Source organism: Acinonyx jubatus, chromosome C2, assembly GCF_027475565.1.
Source record: "Acinonyx jubatus isolate Ajub_Pintada_27869175 chromosome C2, VMU_Ajub_asm_v1.0, whole genome shotgun sequence".
Lineage (NCBI taxonomy): Eukaryota > Metazoa > Chordata > Mammalia > Carnivora > Felidae > Acinonyx > Acinonyx jubatus.
In genome coordinates, this window is record NC_069384.1 from 67792367 (window position 1) to 67813128 (window position 20762).

At 50.4% G+C, this 20762-nt stretch overlaps 1 protein-coding gene across 4 annotated transcripts in view; it reads right to left on the reverse strand.

Annotated features, from left to right (window-relative positions):
• ADCY5 (adenylate cyclase 5) overlaps window positions 1-20762 on the reverse strand; it is a 146334-nt gene that overhangs the window by 99476 nt on the left and 26096 nt on the right. Inside the window, exons 1-2 of one of the 4 annotated variants that reach the window (XM_053220949.1) lie at window positions 6844-7473; window positions 6228-6311 (exon numbers count right to left, since the gene is read on the reverse strand). The exons of 1 other annotated variant lie outside the window; for it this stretch is intronic. In XM_053220949.1, coding sequence (XP_053076924.1) covers window positions 6228-6311; window positions 6844-6885 — 126 coding nt within the window. In that variant the 5' untranslated portion in view covers window positions 6886-7473. Of the gene's footprint in view, window positions 1-6227; window positions 6312-6808; window positions 7474-20762 lie in introns of those variants that run through there. 2 more of the 4 variants (XM_053220950.1, XM_053220951.1) reach the window with 2 other exon arrangements.

Consider the following 20762-nt stretch of genomic DNA (forward strand, 5'->3'; position numbering starts at 1 on the left):
CAATTATGACTTCCCACCCAGAAGGAGGGAGAAACCCCGGGGATGAGGACTGAGGGCAGACGATGGGGTTGCCCTTCCTGAGAGGCAGCCTCACCCAGTCAAGGAAGCTGAGAAGCATGGACACTCCCTGCATGGAGTCTGGACGCCTTGCTGCAGCCCAGCTCCCACCATCTCCCCTTCCCAAGGTCCAAATGCCATGGGATGGAAACAGGACCAAAATAACCTCAGCCCATGAAATGTGCTCAGCTGTCTCCAGGCCCGGGGCTCCTATTAACTCCAAGTGGTGACGCAGGCAGTCCCTTGGGCTTAGGCCCACCCTTGTCATTGCACAACTCCAGGGGATGCCATTCATGGTGCAGACTACATATGAATGACCTCCTCCTTAGGCCAGGGAAGCTGTGCACCACAGCCTTACAGGCTAATGGGCGGTCACATCCTGGGGTGGCCAGTGACTCTACAACCAGCTCTCCCAGCCTCCAGAAAAGTAGCCCCATCCCTCAGGGGGAAGGATGGTCTCTGATCCCAGGAGCACCTGCAGCCCCCCCGTGGCCCCCTCTGTCACATTTCCCCATCAGACCAGGACTCAGAGGGTAAGGGCAGGGTCGTTTTCAGAAGCCCCAGCGGAAGAACTGTGCTGACACAGGCTGCATAAGGTCCGCCTGCTCTGGACGAGCGCCTCCTCCTCGCATCTAATTCACTTCATATAATTAAGAAAAATTCACTATGTAGTGGCCAGAGTGGGGGAAGCAAGTTACAAAACAGTATATCCTATATTATACTCATTTTGGTTTTAAATGATTAGAAGGACATATAGAAATGTCATAGAATTAAGGGTGATTTTAGTTTCTCCATTATACTTTTTTCCTAATTTTCCAGACCGTGTTCAAGAGCTGTGTGTGGCTTTTATGATCAGAAAGAGAGGGCTACGAAAGCAATAAAGATTTTTTTTCCCCTCAGAGAAACACTGAATGGAAGGCTCTGTGAGCCTGCCAGGTTTTACAAAGACTGAGGGGAAAAGTTGAGATGGGCTGGTGTCTGCCAGTGAGGACCTGCTCTTTGAGGCTCTCGTAAACCCCACATGTAGAGACCAAGAAACCATCTCCAGCTCTCTTATCTCACGAGTGGCAACCTGAGGCCCAGAGGGCATGAGGCTGATAAGGCTGGCCTAAGGTCAGTTAGCCAGGGGCTAGTGGCTAAGCTGAGTCTGAACCCAGCCCCTTGACCCACAGGCAGAGGACATGGATATTTCCCTCCTCTGCTTCCCTCTCTGTGCCAGTTCCCCCCCATCTCTCTCTCTCTCTCTCTCTCTCTCTCTCTCTCTCTCTCTCTCTCTCACACACACACACACACACACACACACACACACACACACAGTGCCCTTCTGTGTCCCACCACCTGCCCATAGGACAAGCTATTTGGACCGCGGGGGTGGGGAGGATACCAACATCCCCAGGGAGGCCACCACTGTCTCCCTCACCCCAAGTGGCTCAAGGGACATGTGATTCCAAATGCACTGGGCATAGGAAGACTGGGAACTTCAGTCTCTGCATCAGGACACAACCAAGGCAAATGTGTGCGCCCGCACAGAAACCCATGTTCCCACCACCTGAAACCTCCCCCCACCAACACACAGTGTGCCAACACCGTTGTCCCAAGAGGTGGAAAGGACCATGGGGTTTGGGAGTGGGACAGGCCTTAGTTCAAACCGGTTCACTCAGAACTCAGCTCTGTGGCCATGGGCATGTTATTCCTTTTCTCCAAGTCCTCATGTAAAATGAGGACAAGGACGTTAACTCCTAGGGGTGTGGTGTCACATGAGAACGAGATAACATGTACAAAGTGCCCATTTAGACTGGCCCGGCCAGGTGCTCATGAACTGGCAGCTATTGTTGTCACAAGCAGGGGCCCTCTGCAGACCACTGCCAGACTCTAATTGCCCACCCCATCCCAGCTTCCTCTCCACCCCCAGGTGCTGAGGACCCTCACAGACTACATACAACAACAAATTTTTAAATGGTAACGTTTTAAATCTGTTTTCTTAACTTAAAGTTTTTTTGGGGGGAGTCTGGGTAGCTCAGTAGGCTCAACGTCTGATTTCGGCTCAGGTCATGATCGAGTCCCGCGTCAGGCTCTGTGCTGACAGCTCGGAGACTGGAGCCTCTTTCGGATTCTGGGTCTCCCTCTTTCTCTGCCCCTCCCCTGCTCACACTCTGTCTTTCTCTCTCTCTCTTTCAAAAAAAAAAAAAAAAAGAATAAAACATTTTAAAAAATTAAAAATTTTTTTTCATTCACTTAACTCAATTTGATTTAAAAATTTTTTTCTTATACAAATACAAAATAATAAAAAGATACTGCCTCCAATCCTACCACCTTAACAAATTGACTACTTTCATGTTCCCTTCTGGGGATCTGACGGTTTTTGAATAAAAAGAATGCGTATTCATAGAGGTACCTCATCCTTCCATAGTACAACTGAGAACCCAGAAATAAGCAAAAAGGCACCCCTATGGGACAAAACAGGCGTCACTTAGACTATGCACTCACATTCCTGAACTTTACCCATAAGTGATAATCTCAGGTTATCACTAAGTACCTGATAACTGTTAGTTTCCACAAATTCTAATAATATAGTTGCCAAGCTCGTGCAGTTTAGAAATAGCAAATTAGAAGTGGAGGTGGGGTCGGGGTGGGAGAGGTGAAGAACTGCCTGGGCAGGCACTGTGATAACTTTGAGAAGTGACAGGTGACAGTCTATTAACGATGAAGACGCAAAGTGATTTTTTTAAAGCATGCTTAAGTTATCCAAAAGATCCAGCAGCGGGGGCTATCTAGTGCAGGAGCAAACATCCCTCCCCCCGACCTGGCCTGCCCTGTTCTTCAGCAGAACATGATAATATACTCACAGGATGGCCCAAATCACCCAGAAAAGGTTATATCAGGGACTTCTTAAGGAGGTGGACAAAATACATATTTTAGGAAGATAGCATTAAAAAGTTATAATGATAAATGTTGGCATAAATTTTTAATTATCTGGGAAAAGGCCACACAGAATGGCGTGTTCCCTAAGGGTTCTGGGGGGCAGAGGGGTTACTGTGCAAACTTCATTTTTTTTGTTTTGTAAGCGAAAATTGTCCTTTGCGCTTTACCAACTTTCCCTGGGCTATGTGTGGTGAGCAGAAGGGCTCCCCGCTCTCAAGGACATAGACTTCTCTCCACTCAGAAGGCCAATCAGGCCCGTACCCGGCGTCCAGACAGAAACCTCAGTCCCAGCTTCTCCTGGGCCAAACACGTGACAAATAGGCCACCCAGGACATGCAATGCCCCCCAGTGGGTCTCCACTGTGGCCCCAGTACATACCCATGCTCCAACTCCTGGCTCCTTTCTCCCAAACACACACACCTATCTTCACGCTGCCTGGCCTCCTTTGCTCCTGGCGCTCCCTCAGTATACCTCCTAGCACAGTGCCTGCTACCTCTCTCCGTTTCAAAACCCCATTCTGCCTGTTGAAATCTTCTTCACCTGGCAGGCCCCGCCTGGGGCTTCCCGTGAGTGCCTCTCCATCCTGTATTGAGCACAGCTGTCCGCACACCTGCCTCCCCCACTCCGCTCAACGGTAAGCTGTGTGCAGACGAGAACGGGCCTGTGTGGTCCCTTAGTGGGCATTTGATAAACTTGCTGGATTTGAAAACCTGTGTCCAGGCCACAGCAGACCGGGGACTGCTTTCTAGAGCACACACAAGCGTGCACGCCTGTGGGCACACTCCCATGCATGCTTCACCCTTCCCACCACTTTGGGGAAACTCACGTACAATGTGATCTCCCAGAATTAGGAAGGAAACAAGGAGGTCCAGCTGGGAAGGAATTCCCCCTTGCCCAACAAGGATTTTATGCTAATGTTTTCCTCCATAAACTCTAAAAAATAGAAGGACTAAATTTGTCTCTGTCCTGGTGTTCCTGAGAATGGGTGGAACTAGGTGGAAGGGAAAGGGGCCCTGCCAGCAATTTCCTCTGTGCCTTGCCTCACTGACTTTTTCCTTACTCTACGTTGTGGCACAGAGGAGGGCGAAGCACAGAAACATCCAGAATCCCTAGGTCCTTCTTTTCTCGCAGGAGTCTCCCCTGTCCTCAAAGACTGCCGTGGAAAGGAATGGCTGACTCATCCATTCCAGCACTTAATCTTCAGATCTGGAAGTTCTTCCTCATGTCGAGCTTAAATCCCTCCTGTTCTGGTTGAAGGATCTTCTTCCCCACTCCCAATCACTTTTCCCGTCTGATCTTAAGCAAAGTGGGCTTTATTCCAGCCAGAGGGGAAAGGGAGGAAGAAAAGGGCTTAAACCGGTGCAGGCTCAAGCTTTGTTTTATTTTAGGGATAAAACAGTGAAGGGGACTGTGTGGGGGAGACGCAGGACCAGCAGTGCACCTGGCTCGAGAGGCTCCTGGGAAGAGTGAAGAGAGGACAGGAAGAGAGTAAGAAGGGAAATTTGAGGGTGAACTCTCCTGTGGCCAAGTCCAGCCAGCTGCTGGGCACTGACAAAGCTGCTCACAGGGGCTTGGGGTTCAAGCACCCCCTTGTCTGGGGTGCCCCATCCCCTCGGCCCTGCAGTACCTAAGCAGCCACAGGCTGCCCTCCTCCTCAGAGTACCCACTGCCGTGGCAACCAGCTCTCCCAGCACCTCACCAGCAAGGCCCCCAGGTGACCTCTAACAAAGCCCAGGGCTTTCTCCAAAGCCAAGGGCTCCACCAAGCCTTGGGCTGGGACACACCACCCAGCTACAGAGTGACTGAGAGGGTGGAGTACACCCTGATTCGGGCCTGTTGTCCAGGCCTTCGCACGGTCTCGGGCGGGGGCCGGGGCGGGGGGTCTGCCTAGGTCCCAGGGCTGAGATGATACAGGGACACTGGAAGGTGCTCACTTCTTGAGATTCTGTGCAAGGATGAGTCAGTCCCTTATCACCTCAGCTCCACATCCCAGGCCAGGCTCCCCTCGTCTACACCATCAAGCTCACGGCCACCACCACCGGGATAATTTTCTTCAAATACTATTTTTATCCAATCACTTTTCAGTGCCTAAAATAGCTTGCTCTGGCTTATCAGATCTCATCTAAACCTTTATGGTGTTTACGCCCCCACACACTCCAAATTCAACCCTAGGTCCTCACCACTGCAGTCATGCCAGTCTGCTCTGTACCAACATTTCCTGTTCTGCCCTTTTCTCTGCTCGTGCCATTATCCCTCCTGAAGGTCTTTGCCTCCTGGTTCACATTCACCTCCACAACAGGCCACGCTGTAGTCCATCACTATAACTACTTGCAACCGCCATGATGTTACTGTGAATGACCATCAGACTGTGGGCTCCAAGTTTGTAACTTCAAGGCCAACTCCTCAAGGGGATAACTTTCTCTCTCATTGGGCTGCGAGACTGGGACCTCCCAGAGGACCCACCATGCAGCTTCCTCCATCAGACTAGGCACTCCCTAGGGACCAACAGCACAGTGTCCCCGCCTTCCGCATAAGAATTCTCCAGGCACAGGGCTGGGGGCGCTATCTCTAAGCCTCATGCCTCACGCAGGGCCCTAGTCCTTCCTTGGCTTCTCCATACCACAGCTGTGGCTCCTAAGGCAAGTTGAAGGATTTGAAGTCCAGGGCAGGGCTATCTGCTGGAACTTTCTGCAACACTGGACATGTTCTGTAGCTGAGCAGTTCAAAATAGTGGCGCTGGTTGCATGTAGCTACTGGACATTTGACATATGACTAGTCTCAAATGAGATCTACTGTAAGCATCATAGAGACACCAGATTTCAAAGACTCAGTCAAGATATAAAATATCTCACTGATGATTTGTTTTTATACTGGCTGCACGTTAAAATGATAATCCTTTGCATATTTGGGGTGAGATAAAATACAGTGCTAAAAATAAACTTACCTGTTTGTTCTCATTGTTTTAAATGTGGTTACACTAGAAAATTTTTAAAGTATACACGTGGCTCACATTATGTTTCTATTGGACGGGCCAGTCTAGAGAGCTTTGGGTATATCCATCGGCTTGTACCTTTGAGTTAAAATAGTCCCTCTTTGACCTCTGAAGGATGTAATGAGTGTCCCTTCTGCATTGTCTTCATATGTCCCCTTTTATTCCCCTCTCCCTATTGCTTATTGTAGTAAAAACCACATAACATGAAGTTTACCCTCATAACAAATGTTTAAGTCTACAGTGCAGGATTACTAACTTCATGCACATTGTTGTACAGCATCACTTTTCTTAGTCTTATTTTATCTTGATGAACGCCTCTCTGGTAGACGCCTTCAATGTTCTGTGGAACAAAATGTCATTACAAATTAGTGACTTAACTCAGACCTCAATGCCCTAATGCTGCATCTCCCATCCTGGGAGTGCTTTAAGGAATAACCACAATCAAAACAGCACATTTCCTTTATATCGTGCCTTACTGTATCATGGTGCTTTCGGCACGAGCTAGTTCACATACCGACCCTGCGAAGCAAGCAGGCCAGTCACTAATATTAACAGGTAAGAGGACACAAGTCGGCAGAGGGGGTGGGGCAGAGGAGGGTGAAGTGAAGCGTGCAAAGGCCGTGCCAGGACGAGACCCAAACTCTTAACACACAAACACTCCCCATTGTGCACATGCACACATGCAGGCAGGGCAGTGGACGTGGTTCAGAGGCAACCGAGTTCTGTCTATGATATCTTTGTCCCTACAGAGAGGCTGGGACACAGCTCAAAACATGACAACGTTATTAAAGTAGAAGTAGGTGGTGAGATAGTTCATGGCCTGGGTTCCAGAATCACCTCTGCTGCCCAGGAGCCATGCATCCTTGGCTCACCCCTTTCATATCCGTGTGCTTCGGTTTCCTCGTCTGTAACATAAGCAGCTGGATGCTTCGAGATGCAGCCGGATAGGCACCGCTTACCCAGCTAGCGGGAATGCGAACCAGCTCGATCCTTTTGTACAGCAATTTGGCAATATGTGTCAAGAGCCTTATAAATGTTCAAACTCTGACCCAGTAATTCTACTTCTGAGAATCCCAAGAAAATCAACCTAAATAAGGAAAAAGCTTTATGTGCAAGGACCTTCATCTCAACACTACTTATAACACTAAAATACTGGAAATGAGCTAATGTCTAATAATAGGAGAATGGCTAAACTACGTATGGTAAATCCACTTAGTGAAGTTATACAGTTACATGAAAGAACAAAAGCATCAAGCAAGAGCGTGCTCTCAGCTATGTGAAAACTGCAGGATACAAAAAGGCTAGTACTATATAAAAGTTTTGCACGCCTTTGCATGCGCTCACATACATATTCACAAAACTCGAAAGATAATGCCACAAGGCCAATAGTGGCTGTTTACAGTGATGGGACTCTACACGTGCCTGGGTGGCTCAGTCAGTTAAGCGTCCAACTTCAGCTCAGGTCATGATCTCACAGTCCGTGAGTTCGAGCCCCGTGTTGGGCTCTGTGCTGACAGCTCAGAGCGTGGAGCCTGCTTCAGATTCTGTATCTCCCTCTCTCTGCCCCTCCCCTGCTTATGCTCTGTCTCTCTCTGCCTCAAAAATAAATAAAGACATCAAAAAAAATTTAGAGTGATGGTACTCTGCATGCATATGCTTTTTTTCTACTTTTTGAAATTTCCAAATGTGCATAAATAATTTTGGAGACAATGTATATAACGAGGATCCTGATTTGAAGTTCCCCAACATCACTTATGGCTCAAGCAGGTCTGGAGGGGTCAGAGAGATGGTAAAAGGGACACTGATGCTAAGGCCAGACCCACGGCTGGGTTGGTCAGGGAAATGCCAAGCACATGAGGACTCCTCCACAGGAAAAACAAAATCCTAGGAGACCAGGGACGAATATAATTCACATAGAGGTGGGGAATGACCATGCCACTGCCCCATCCCTCTAACTAAAAAAAAAAAAAAAAAAAATTGAGGCTTTTGCACTTAGGATAAAAATAAGCATACGTGTGACCACCGTATATACATATATCCTAGAGCCTATGATTTTCAACCTGTGTTCACTGGAGCCCAGTTAGTGGCTGGGATCAAAATGGGGAAGGTGGGAATGGCAGGGGAGACCACCTAAATGACTATTAACTGGCCCAGGGACACCTATGTACGGTGTCACTAAGCAAATGGTGGAAAGATCGAGGTGACTGTTCTTGCAGGGTGGGGAAAAAAGCAGGATCAGCCTGAGTCCTGACCTCAGAGGACCATAGTTAGGGAGAGTGTTCAAAGAGGACACTAGTCATGCCTACAGTACTTTCTTTTGGGCAAAGAACATGAACTTATGTTATATTTATTATATAATCAAAGACTGGCAATGAAAAGAAAAAAAAACCATTAAAGCATTTCTCCATACTGATGTGATGGACAGTGAAATCAAAGGGTCTCTTTACCAGTACCTTCACATCTTGCAGAGTCTTGAGTAGCACGAACAGCACAGATTTAGAGCCAGAAAGACCTGGGTTTGAATCATGACTCCACCACCTATGGCATGTGGGACCTGAGTCCAGTTACCTTATCTGTGAGATGGGGATGGTAATAACATCACCTAACATAACGACTCTGAGAAAAGTTCCAGCGTGTTCTTGAGTGGCTTAGCACAGTGAGCCATCGGGGCTCACCTCCATCTTCCTGAGGATGCCAGCTTCTCCCTCCCCTCACTGCCACACCACTGCCAGATGGATGAACGAACCACATCAATCAAAAGCTCCCAAAGGGCTTCTGCTGACCATGAGATTAAGAACAAACCCCTGAGCCAGCCTTTCCCAGCCCTCCAGGGGCCTCTCCTCACACAATGCCCCTCAGAACGCTGGGTCCCTCCTTCTTCTCTGTCACTGTCTATCTCTTCTGCTTTCAATCCCATCTCTCTTTTGAATCCATACCCGTTCACAGTCCCTCTTCCATGAGGTCTTCTCTGACCCCTCCAGCCAGAAGGGAATCCTCTCTCTCTTACCACCTCCCTTACATGCTGCTTTGATAACAGTCAGCTGTATGAAGGTGTTCATCCTCCCAAGTAAGCAAACATTTCAAGTTTGGTTAGTTTATGAGGAAGCGATTCTTCCCTCGAAGAATCTGGAATCTGGTGAGGAAGAACAGAGATATGCCCACCCAAGAAACACTGAAGAAGACAGAACAGCTGATTGCAAAGTACCAGCAAAGGGGCACAATCAGCACGGTGTCTGACTCACAACCTTGCCCGGGCCAAGCTCAGGGATGCTGCCTGCAGGCTTTGGACAGGGACTTTCAAATGCAGCATGAATGCTGGTTAACAAGCATCACCCATGCACCCTGGTGCTGAGAACACAAGACCCAAACAAAGACAGTTCCCCCTTCCCATTGCTTCCAATCTTGGACAGACACTGTCTCAGACACAGGGTATGGACGTGATTATCCTCGAGCTGCTGGCCAGTTCAGAGCATCAAGCAGAGGGCCTCCTGGTACCTCTGGCCTTGCCTCACCAGCCCCACCCAGGACTTCCTGCCCTGGCGTAGCCAGTGAGATGGGGCCAGAAGGCGGGTGGTTGGCCCATGTCCCTGCCTGTGTTCCGGGCCTGGTTCCTGCCTTGTCCCTTCTCTCCAGCTGCGTTCTGGAGAGAAGAATGTGCACTATGCCCAGAACAAACACTCACACAGGCCTCCTGGGTGGGAAGGCAGCGCAGGAAAAGAAATGGGAACCTTCATCCCCCGCCCCCCTCCCATCAGACCAGGGCTCCTGGCAGCTCTGTGGGCTATGTGTATGTGCCCCCAGAGCCACTCCGAGTTCAGCAACAGGGGATTTTCAAATCAGATGGAACATGGTGAGAAAGTCACAAAACCAGGGCTCACTACCCCGGCACCCTTGAAGGAGTCAAGCTGAGCATAGACGAGTCTGAGGATGATTCCCTTGGCCGCAAGGGAAGATGGGTGACACACATATATTTCTGTCTTACTCCATCTTTTCATGTCCTATCTTCAATTGGCTCCCAAGAGAAGCCCGGTCAGAATGCGCCGGTAAATGTATTAATTAACTTTGGGGTTTGAGCCCCTAACTCTGGCCTCTGAGCCTCAGTTTGCCTACACAGCACAGACAGAAGTTGACAGACCCTCCCTGACTCTAGGGTGCTTCTGGGACAACACAGAGATGCCAGAGGGAGAGCAGTGGGAAGCGAGTATGCTAGAACCGCCAGGAAGGGTTTCCCATCACTGTGGCTGCTGTTTGGCAGGAGCAGCGCCTGAAAGCAGAGCAGCTCAGTGAAGGCCTGTGAGCCAACCAGTGCAGGCTCCCCAGGCCTGTCTTCTTGGCTGCTGTGGCCCTGATTCTGCAGCCAAAAGACCTGGTGACCACAGCAGCCCCACCCCTGCACGCTCCTCCCTCAGGCCCTTGGGGAGGCTCTGAGTGCCAGAGCTGACAGAGAGGGACAGGCAGACATAAGTCAACTCAGACTGTAGTCTGTCCACCTTCCAAGTCCTCCTTATCCAGACACAGAGTCCATGCAGGCAGAGAAGCTGAACTCCAACTGTTCTTCCCTTCAGGATCAGAGAAAGCTGAGCACAGAGCACCAGGAGGACCCGGCTGAAAACCAGGTCCTTGACGTTCCCCACCATATCTATCATGTCTTTTTATTTTTCTGTTTTTTGGATGCTTTGACATCTTGCAGTCCAGTCAATTCCTAAAGAGAGCAAATGACTTGCCTCTCACCTGCCTGCAAACCTTTTATATGCAAACCAACCAATCCAGGGCCCAAACTGCCAATCACCTCCTTTATCAAGCTTTTATGCACCCACACTCCACACCGTTACTCCCCTGCCCTAATCACCCCAGGGACAGGCACCAGGCCAGGGACAGTCCCTACACCCAAAGCCCGCTGAAATTATTCAAACGAACCCATCCCAAGCCTGCTTACTCTGCCTCGCCCATTCCTTCCCACAGAAACCCCAATCAAAGCTCTCGTCCATGAATCCCCCTCACTCTGTCTCTTGACCCACCACAGTGCTTCCGCACATGGCGCCCCCTCCTAGGGAAACTGTGAGGAACAACTGATCTTCTCAATGGCAATTGGCCTCGCCACACCTGGGGAATAATAATACCTACATTTTAAAACACTCAAAACAAGAATTCTCCAGTCAGTTACAGAGATAATAACTGTCAGGTACCACGGACCAGCAAAGTGGTGTTTTCATTTGAGTTGGAGGCAGCAAAGAGGGGAGGAAAGGGATTTTTCCTCCTGAAATCGTGCTCTTGAGACTCAGGGTTGTTCCCTTTCCATTTCTGGTGGAATGGCACCACCATTGTGATCACTCAAATGGCACAATGGTTTAATGAGCACTGACTGCTGTAAAGATGGGAGGGACAAGGACACTCGGGGGACATGGGGTTGAGCAAGCCAGCATTCCCACCACTCCACCCAGCTGGGCTCCTTATAAGGCTCTTGACAGTGTCCAGGCCCTCTCCACCCCTGCCCCATGCCAGCTCCTCTCGGGGACACACGGTCACCCTCAGCCAGCCTGTCACTCACACACCCGCCCTGCAAGCCAGGCCATAGCTATTGCTCCCATTTCTCAGGAAATACAGGACCTTTTCCATCTGGGCACCAGGTCACCCCTTGGTATTGGATCAAAATTCCTCCATTTGAAACCATTCACATCCAGGCTTGGGGACATCTTTGGAGTTCAGCCACCACATTTCCCTGAACTGCCTGCTCCTCTGTTCCAGGAATGTGACACCCCCTCCCTGCCAGGCTTCCTCATCCAGCTCTGCCCACTAGATCCCTCCAGGCCACATACCCAGGCTCAACCCTGACCACCAACTCTAGACACCCTCCCACTCTCCCACTGTCCCAAGCAGTCCCCCATGTATAAACTCCTCTCCAAGGGGCACCTGGGTGGCTCAGGTGGTGAAGTGTCCTACTTCAGCTCACGTCATGATCTCGCAGTTCGTGAGTTCGAGCCCCGCATCCGGCTTTGTGCTGACAGCTCAGAGCCTGGAGCCTGCTTTGGATTCTGTGTCTCCCTCTCTCTCTGCCCCTCCCCTACTCTCTCTCTCTCTCTCTTTCTCTCTCAAAAATGAATAAACTAAAAAAAAAAAAACCCACTATAAACTCCTCTCCTAGACCCCTCGCTTCTCAAACATTAGCACCCAACATTGGCCCTTAGGTTTCTCTGGTCACCAACAACATGGGGCTGGACAGACAAAATGTGCTACAGCCATGTGACTGAATATTATTCAGCCATAAAAAGGAATGACATACTAATAAATGCTACAACATGGATGAGCCTCAAAGACATTATGCTGAATAGAAAGAAGCCAGACACAAAAAGACACACATTACATGATTCCATTTATATGAAATATCCAGAATAGAGAAGTCCATAGAGACAGAAAGCAGACTAGGGGTTGCCCAGGGCCTGGGGGGAGGGAAGAATTAGGAATGACTATTACCGGTTTTGAGGTTTGGTGACCAGAAATGTTTGGGACGAGACAGAGGTGGTGGTCGCACAGCACTGTAAATGTACTAAATGCTACTGAATTAATGCATGTGGAAATGGCTTTGTGTTATGCAAATTTCACCTCAATTAAAAAAATCAGATTGGATAATCCATCAATGATGTACGGTGGGCGCATAGAAATGTAAGAGGTGGCCTGGGGTAGCGCTAAAAGCGCTGGACCCACAGTGACAATTCTAAACACCAATTCAGTCCTCTGTGCTTGGGAAACATTAAGCAAACCATGGAACATCACCTCCATGGGATGTTCTATGGCAGGAGTACAATCATAGTATGCGCCTTCAGTGCCACTGTGAGAATTAGAGGAGATAATGCAGGAACGGCCCACAAGAGACACTCATTTGTACACTCAGCAGGAAAATTAGTATACAAATTGTTAAGTTTAAAAACTCCAACAGACACAAAGTCCTAGCTATACAGGCTACGTTTACACACACACAAATGTACCCTGCAGGTATAGGAAAGACCTGGAAAACTAGCTGGTGTTCTAAGCTTACAGAATTTCTTTCTATAAAATGGTCTATACAGACAGTATATAATAAGAGCCCAAGAAGCCAGGTTCTAGTTCCGGCTCTGCCCCAACCGTCCTGGGAGACTTCGGTGAAATCTCTCGCCAGCTGGATCTCAATTTCCTGGTTTTGAGAATGGCTTAACTGTGACAATGGCCCAGCTGAATCAGACCCACTTGGGCCCTAGTTCCTCCACGTGCCAGGGGCTGTGCGAGGTGCCATGGGGCACCCCCCCCCCAACCCTGTTAGTGAGAGTGACTCCCAGTCCTCAGGGAGTGTGAACAGCACTATAAACCCAGGAAGAATGAGAAAAAAGAGGACAGATGGCCCAGCACACACAGTTCTCAGTGTGGCCACAGGGGAAAGTGTCCTTAGAGCCAGGGCGTTAAGGCAGGATGTGGCTTTCTCAGGTGGAAAGGACTAGCTCCAGACCACAGACCTGTCCAAGCAGCAAGGCTGGACGAAGGAAGAGGCACCACAAATTCTCACTCGATTGTCTAGCAAGACGGCTCTCAGGGAGGGATCCCCACACCAGTGGCAGCAGTGGCACCTGGGAACTGGCTAGAAGTGCGAATTCTTGGGCCCCATCCCAACCTTCTGATTCAGAAACCCCAGGGGTGGGGCCAGCAAGCCAGAGCACCTGCTTCCTTCACAGAGGCCCCAAAGGAAGAGTATGAAAACTGCCCCTGAAAGAGGCCTTCGGGGACCCACCCTGCCCACCCTCTAGGCCCCAGCCGGCAGAGCTAACAAAGTGTCCTGTGCTCAGAGGGGCTAATCTAGCATGTGGATAGAGATGAACTTTCCCTGTCTTCACCAGCCCACCGGCCCAGGAAAGGCAAACACCTAAAGCGAACAGAGCCTAAATAAATCTGCCTGCTGCTGCTGCTGCTGCCGCCCCAGCTTTTTCCACACCCATTTCCCCTGCCCTGGAACCTGTGCTTCCCAGCCAGTGGCCCCCGCCCTGAGGTCCCCAGACAGCAGGAGTCCATGGGGCTGCACCGTACTCTCCCCACACAGCTGGGATCCCATCAGCCCAGCAGGAGGCCCCCATCCACCCCCAGTTCACCCTCCAGCGTTGAATGGATGAAGGAGGGAGGGATGAGGGCTAGAACACAGCTCATCACTCTTAAGCGTGGCAAAGCGATGAGGAGCTTCCTTTCTAGAACTCTCCAGGAAACAGCTCACAAAGACTCCCTCCAGGGAAGCTTTGCCCCTGAGGCAGTTCACCTCCCTTCCTCCTCCTCCTGGAGGGAGCACCCCCATCTCCCAGGTGTCAGGGGATGGCAGGGGCCAATCGTCTGGCCACTCCCTGCACCCAGTCAGTCTGGCTTTGGAATCACACTTCCACCTCTTGCTAGCTTGGGTGACCTTTGAGATTCGGGTTTTCTGGGAAAGCAGGATAGCGATACCCTCCTTAGAGGGCTGCAGTTGAGGATGAAATCAGAGGACATAACACATAAAGTACACATAGGAAGGGCTCAATAACGGAAGCTCTGATATTCAGCATCACTATAACACCCATCCTTTATTCAAACTCCTGCAACGGCCAATCATCACCCACCGGCTAAAGCCCAAATTCCTTAGCACTAGCCATTCTGGCTCCCACTCATCTCCAAATCAGCAGCAACAGGAAGATGCCCTTGATTCATCAAATATGCCTTCCAACTACCAAGCCTGACCTCCACGACCCTCCCAGTCTATCTGTCAGAAGCTCTCCTTGCCTGCCCAGTGGCCCCCTCTCCAGACTCCCAGCGATCTGCCCAGGCCTCCTGGTGACAAGCACCTGCATTGCAGAAGGCCTGTCGTCCATCATGGGTCACCTCACAGAGGGCTGAGCAAGTCCAAGAGCAAAACAGATGCTTGGAAAACTGAATGGAATTCTTCCAGGTTCAGAAGAGGAAGCAGAGCCTGAAATCAGCAGAGAGCAAGTGGATGCTGGCTGACCCTCTCCCATTACTGTCCTAGCAGTCAGTCGTGCTTGGGGCCTGGCCTGGGCGCTTGGGGCGGTGGGGGGGGGGGGGTGTCACATTCTGAGAGGCTGTGTCCTCAGAGTTCCCAGCCTGAGAGAGAAATCTCCAGAGACAACAGATGCTGACGCAACTCCGAGGGGACAGAGGACAAAGGCCTGAGCTTGGCCCAGGATCTCAGCTCCTGCCTGCTCTCCTTAGCCTGCCTCCCATCCTGGACTGAGACCCATCCTCTAGACATTCTCCAAGCCCTTGCTCCCACAGAGTACGAGCCCAGCACTACAAGCTCAGCCCAGGTCTTAAAAGTGAAGCAGGGCGGGGGTTTTAAATCTGCTCCTGAAATCACCCTCTGGAGGCCAGGGCAGCCCGGGGACGCAGGCTTCAGGCCTCCAGGCTCTGGCACACACACCTAAGAATGGTGTAACCTAATGGGGCAGCTGGGCTGACATGTCAATACAGGTGAGTGGGTCAATGCAGGGCTTTCTGCCTGTGTTGACTGCACAACAGAGTCCCAGGTGGACAGACTACAGCCTTTATCACCCTTCTCCAAACACAGTCCAGTTCCTGTCCCCACACCCTGTGGGCCCACTTACCAAACCCACCCAAAGAGAATGTCCCACCTTCTGGACCATGCCCTCCTCCTGCAGGCAGAGCTTCAGAACCCCAGGTCCCTGCCCCTGTGTCCAGGAGTTCAGGACATCTGCCTCACCCTCTAGAAGGTGCCAATAAGGCTCCCATTCCCACAAAATCTTCATTCACATAGGGGAGGACCAGAAGAGACAGAAGGAAAGAAGGAGGATAGCCTTCAGGGAGACTTCTTGACCAAAAGGGGAATGTCATGGCAGGAGAGAAACATCTTCCATCATGGGCCTTACTGGGGCCCAGCCTGGGCGCCCTGTCTTAGTTCAGATTCCTGCCACCAGACTGCCCTTAGAGAAAGCATTCTCCCCACTAGGAAATAGGGGAGATGGGAGAGATAAGAACAGAGCGACAGAGAAAGAATCCAATAGGACTGTCCCCATGTGTCTCCCTCTAGCTCTGAGTAAATGTCAGATAATGCAACCACAGCGTCCTCCAAAAGTCCAGGCACTCCTCAAACTGCGATTCCCAAAGGGGCCAGGCCTCATTCTTCGGGTGACACGTTAAGGGTATTAGGACAGCAATTCCAGTGCTGGTGGCGGAGAGTCTAAGAGAAGGTAAAAACAAAATCCCGAGAGGGATGTGCTTGAAGGTTGGTGGGCTCAGTGGGGAGGTCCAGCACAGAAGGAATCTGGGCCCCCATGGAGGACAGATTATCAGTTGGTTATCTGTTATGTGGAAGGCTCTGAAAACCACCTCCTCCACACCCCTCATTTCCTATCTCTGCTCTGTGGCTTTACCACAAGAAAACATCTGGAGAAGTAGCAACATCGGGACCCTTCCTCAGGCTAAAAACAAAACAAAACAAAACAAAAAGGGCAGTCCTGGTTATTGCTCGTTTGATGAGTGCCCTAAATAGCCCTGTCCATGAACACGCCTGTCACGAATGCTGGGGCCTTCTCTCACAGGGTTATAGACACCCAGCATGGCCCCACAGGGCAGGCCTCACAGCCCAGGCTTGGACTTTGCTTCCTGGCTAAATTGAGATTTGTAAGAAGTAACAGAGGCCCTGGAGACATCGCCAGCAGAAGCAGTCACAGGCTACACAACACAGGCTCATCCAGGAGACGAAGAGCCTTTCTCTCCTGCTCTGTTTTCCCATTTTCATCTTGGAAATGCTGCTGGTTTGCAGGAGAGGAGCTACAGACCCTGCCAGGCTGTTTGCTTAAGTAGTGTTTTCTTAAGTAGCGACCTTTCTGAAGGTAAGCACTGAGTTTGCCTGAAACACGAAACACTTCCCCGAAGCCTAATCTCAGGCAGGCAGGAGCACTTCCCGTCCCTGACGAGATCTCTGAGCTCTGAGCTCAGGCCCATGGGTGGGCTGGGGCCCAAGGAAGGATGTCCATTTCTGGGAGGCCTCTGATCTCAGCCTGAGGAGGGAGGGAGATGTTCCCTCCCAGACAGAATTTCTGGAGTCGAACCATAGAAAAATGCACTTGGGGAGGGCCTCCCCTGAGAAACCTGAGGCCTGAAGTGGGTCCAGACCTGCAGCGTATCCACCACACCCCACCCACATCCTAAACCAGTGTGGCTTTCACCAGAGAGGACAAGTGATTACACAGCCTCCAGAGACTTGGGGCAGCAGGGCCACCGCAGGAAGCTGATCTGCCTGACCTTACTGTCAGTCTAACCCAAATCCCTCTGGCTGCAACTTGAGGCATTTCATGTTCTATCTTCAGAAAAGACAAAGAGAGGCAGTGGTTCACTTTCCCTTTGATTTGTTCAACAAGCATTTATTGAACCTGATGGCACTGAGTCCAAGACACAAAAGCCCCGGTGTCTGCCTTGAAGGAGTATACAGCAGCAAAGATTGAGGGGGACCAAGTACGGGGCAGGGTTGTGCCGTGGACAGAGCAATGCCTGGGAGTCACGTTCCAGTCCCACTGTGGACTGGGTGCCCCTGGGCAGGTCACTTCACCTCTGTGCACTTAGCCTCATTCTCAGAGCTAAGGGAGTGACCTCAAAGGTGCCTGCCAGCTCCAATTCAAATAAAATGAAACTCAGGGGGGAAAGTAGAGAGGGACTGAAAAGGTGGTCTAGGTAGTGTGTTGTGAGCTAAAGGCATATAAACTACTGGGGGACAGGGGCACCTGGGCGGCTCAGTCAGTTAAGCATCTGACTTCGGCTTAGGTCATGATCTCACAGTTTGTGAGTTCGAGCCCCACATTGGCACTTGCTGACAGCTCAGAGCCTGGAGCCTGTTTCGGATTCTGTGTCTCCCTCTCTCTTTGCTCCTCCCCTGCTCAGGCTCTGTCTCTCTCTCTCTCTCTCTCTCTCTCTCAAAAATAAATAAACATTAAAAAAAATTTAAACTACTGGGGGACCTACCTAGATGGGTGAGTGAAGAATGACTTTGTGGGGACACTGAATCTTCAAAGGCTTGTACCATATCTCATCTATCCCCAGCCCTCTCCACTCCGCACAGATCTCACCCACTAGCTGGTGCCTCACCTCAGCCCCACCTCCACACTTACTGTGCAACTGCGTAAAATCTTCTTAACTTCTCTGAGCCTCATTTTTCTAATCTGTAAAATGAGGATGACAATAAATACATCATTGACACCCCAATGAAATAATATGGGAAATGCTCCTCAGAAACTGTACCAACAATGATTTGTTTTGTCAATGTTCCCTGTGTCCAGAAGCGATGCCAGGGGGACACGGGAGCTCCAAGTCAGGAGAGAGAAAAGGCAACATTTCTGAGTACCGGTTCTGAGCTAGGTGCTTAGCCTGACAACTCCTCTTTAAAGCCACCCTTCTGAGGACTTACAGATGAGGAAGCTGAGGTTCTGTGGAGCTAAGTGACCCTGCCTGCAGGCGCACAGGCAGTCAAGGCAGGAAGCAGGATTTGGGTGTAAGGCTGTCTAACTCCAAAGCTACTACTACATCAGCCTCTAGGACCCCCCAGAGAGAAGAGCCCAGAGGTGAGCCACAGCAGGGACTGAAGCCCCTTCTAGTGACCGGGGAGGAGACCCACGGGTTCTGCCACAGTCCCCACTGGCCCTGGGGTCTGACAGGAACTGTTTATTCTAGACTGATATTTTCTGTAAACATGGCTTAGTGTGCCAAGAGAGCGAGAAATTCATTTGTTAGAGAGGAATGAGACAGAATCATTACGCTTCCCGTGGCTCAGCTGGGGATGGGGAGACAGCGTGGAACCAGACTTGGACAGAGCCCGAGCCAGCCTCCCCACCACCACCCCCCACCTGGCCCCACCCCAGCCGAGCACACCTCCATGCCAGATGCCAGTGCACCTGTAGTCTTGTGGTCATGGTCAGAGCACTTCTCATCAGAACCCTGGGGAGGTCTTCATGGTGCAAGATAAAATGACCCAGATTCTTTCCAAGCTGGGCCATTTGTCCTCCCGGGGGTGACAGCGGCCCCTGGGAGGACTAATGAGCCACTCTTCAGCGTCTGAGGGACCATTTAGAAAATGATTACTTTTCCTGCGACCAGGGAGAGGGGGCAGCATGTCCCACAGAGCCTTCGTGGCTTTAGGGAGGAGCTCCAACCAGGGAGAATGCAGTTTAATTACAAAACCCAAGCCTCCGGGTATAACCTGGTGCACCTTCTTACTACACCGATCTTCTTTTTAAGCGCTCCTTTATTTTACCTTAACACCATACCCTTGGGAAGAAATCACAGTGAAGAAACAGCATCGAGGGCATTAGTGACTAACCCAGGAGGGCACAGAGGCAGAGGTCAAATTCAGGTGCAGGTCTCTTCTTTTTTCCAAAATACATACTCAGTATATAGAAAGAAACTGACACGATGGCTGGAATTTGCTTTAATATACTTCAGCAAAGGCGGGGGGGGAGGATAAATAAAATAAATGTGGTAAAAACCATGACAGTTGCTGCATAAATGATGGGTATGTATATGGGAGTTCACTATTCCCTCTACTTTGAAATGTTGCATATTAAAAAAATCTAAGACGAAGGACCCACCAAGGGGCAGGGAGGTATAATGCAGAAACTACATGAGGCGTGCAGGGAGGGTACCGGGAAAGGGAGACGGAGGGACAGGAGGAAAGAAGAGATGGTGCAGGAGGGGCTGGCAGGGATGACGACGTCCCACGGGGGGTGGCATTCTCCTCCAGGACCTGCTATCTTGATGGACAGGTCACCCCCACCCCAACAGCTCTCTTTCTGAGATTTCATTCTTCAGGACTCATTTCCAGACTCTTCCCTAGAAGGGGCTAATGGCATGAATCTCCTTTTCTGGAACTTTTATTTATTTTTAAAGTTTATTTATTTTGAGAGAGAGAGAGAGAGTGTGTGTGTGTGAGAGAGAGAGTGTGCACATGCACATGCCTGTTCCAGTGGGGAGGGGGAGGGAGAGAGGGAGAGAGAGAATCCCAAGCAGGCTCCGTGCTCAGCACGGATCCCAGCATGAGGCTCAGACTCAAAAACCTTGAGATCATGACCCAAGCTAAAGTCAAGAGTCGGACGCTCGACTGACTGAGCCACCCAGGTGCCCCTCTTTCTCTGGAACTTTCAGAACTAGAACATTTTGTCCAATTGAGTTGGGGAAGACACCACGCTGCCCCACAGAGGGACAGCCTCACAGACCTCCCAAAGGCCTTCCCTGGCCCTGACCTGACGGGAGAGGAAGAAGCTCTAAGGTACAAGGGACACTCGGACTCTGACCCTCATCTGAGGTAAATGATGGAATGTGACAATTTGTTCACAGAAATTTGTAGAGACTTCAAGATTTTGAGCAAATTTCCTGCAAGACAAGACTTTCACACCCACAGAGAGGGCACCCTGATACTGGGGAAGATACAAACCTACAGCTGTCATTCGCAAACCCTCTATGTTATGGACTGAACATATCCTCCAAAATTGCTGGGCTAAAGCCCTAACCCCAGTGTGACTATATGTGGAGATGGGATCTTGGGAGGTAACTGAGATTAAAGGAGGTCACAAAGCGGGGTGCCTGGGTGGCTCAGTCGGTTAAGCATCTGGCTCTTGATTTTGGCTCAGATCATGATCTCACGGTTCGTGGGACAGAGCCCTGCACTGGGCTCTGAGCTAACAGTGCAGAGCCTGCATGGGATTCTCTCTCTCAATCTCTCTCTCTCTCTCTCTGCCCCTCCCACTTGCGCTCTCTCTCTCTCTCAAATAAATAAATAAATAAA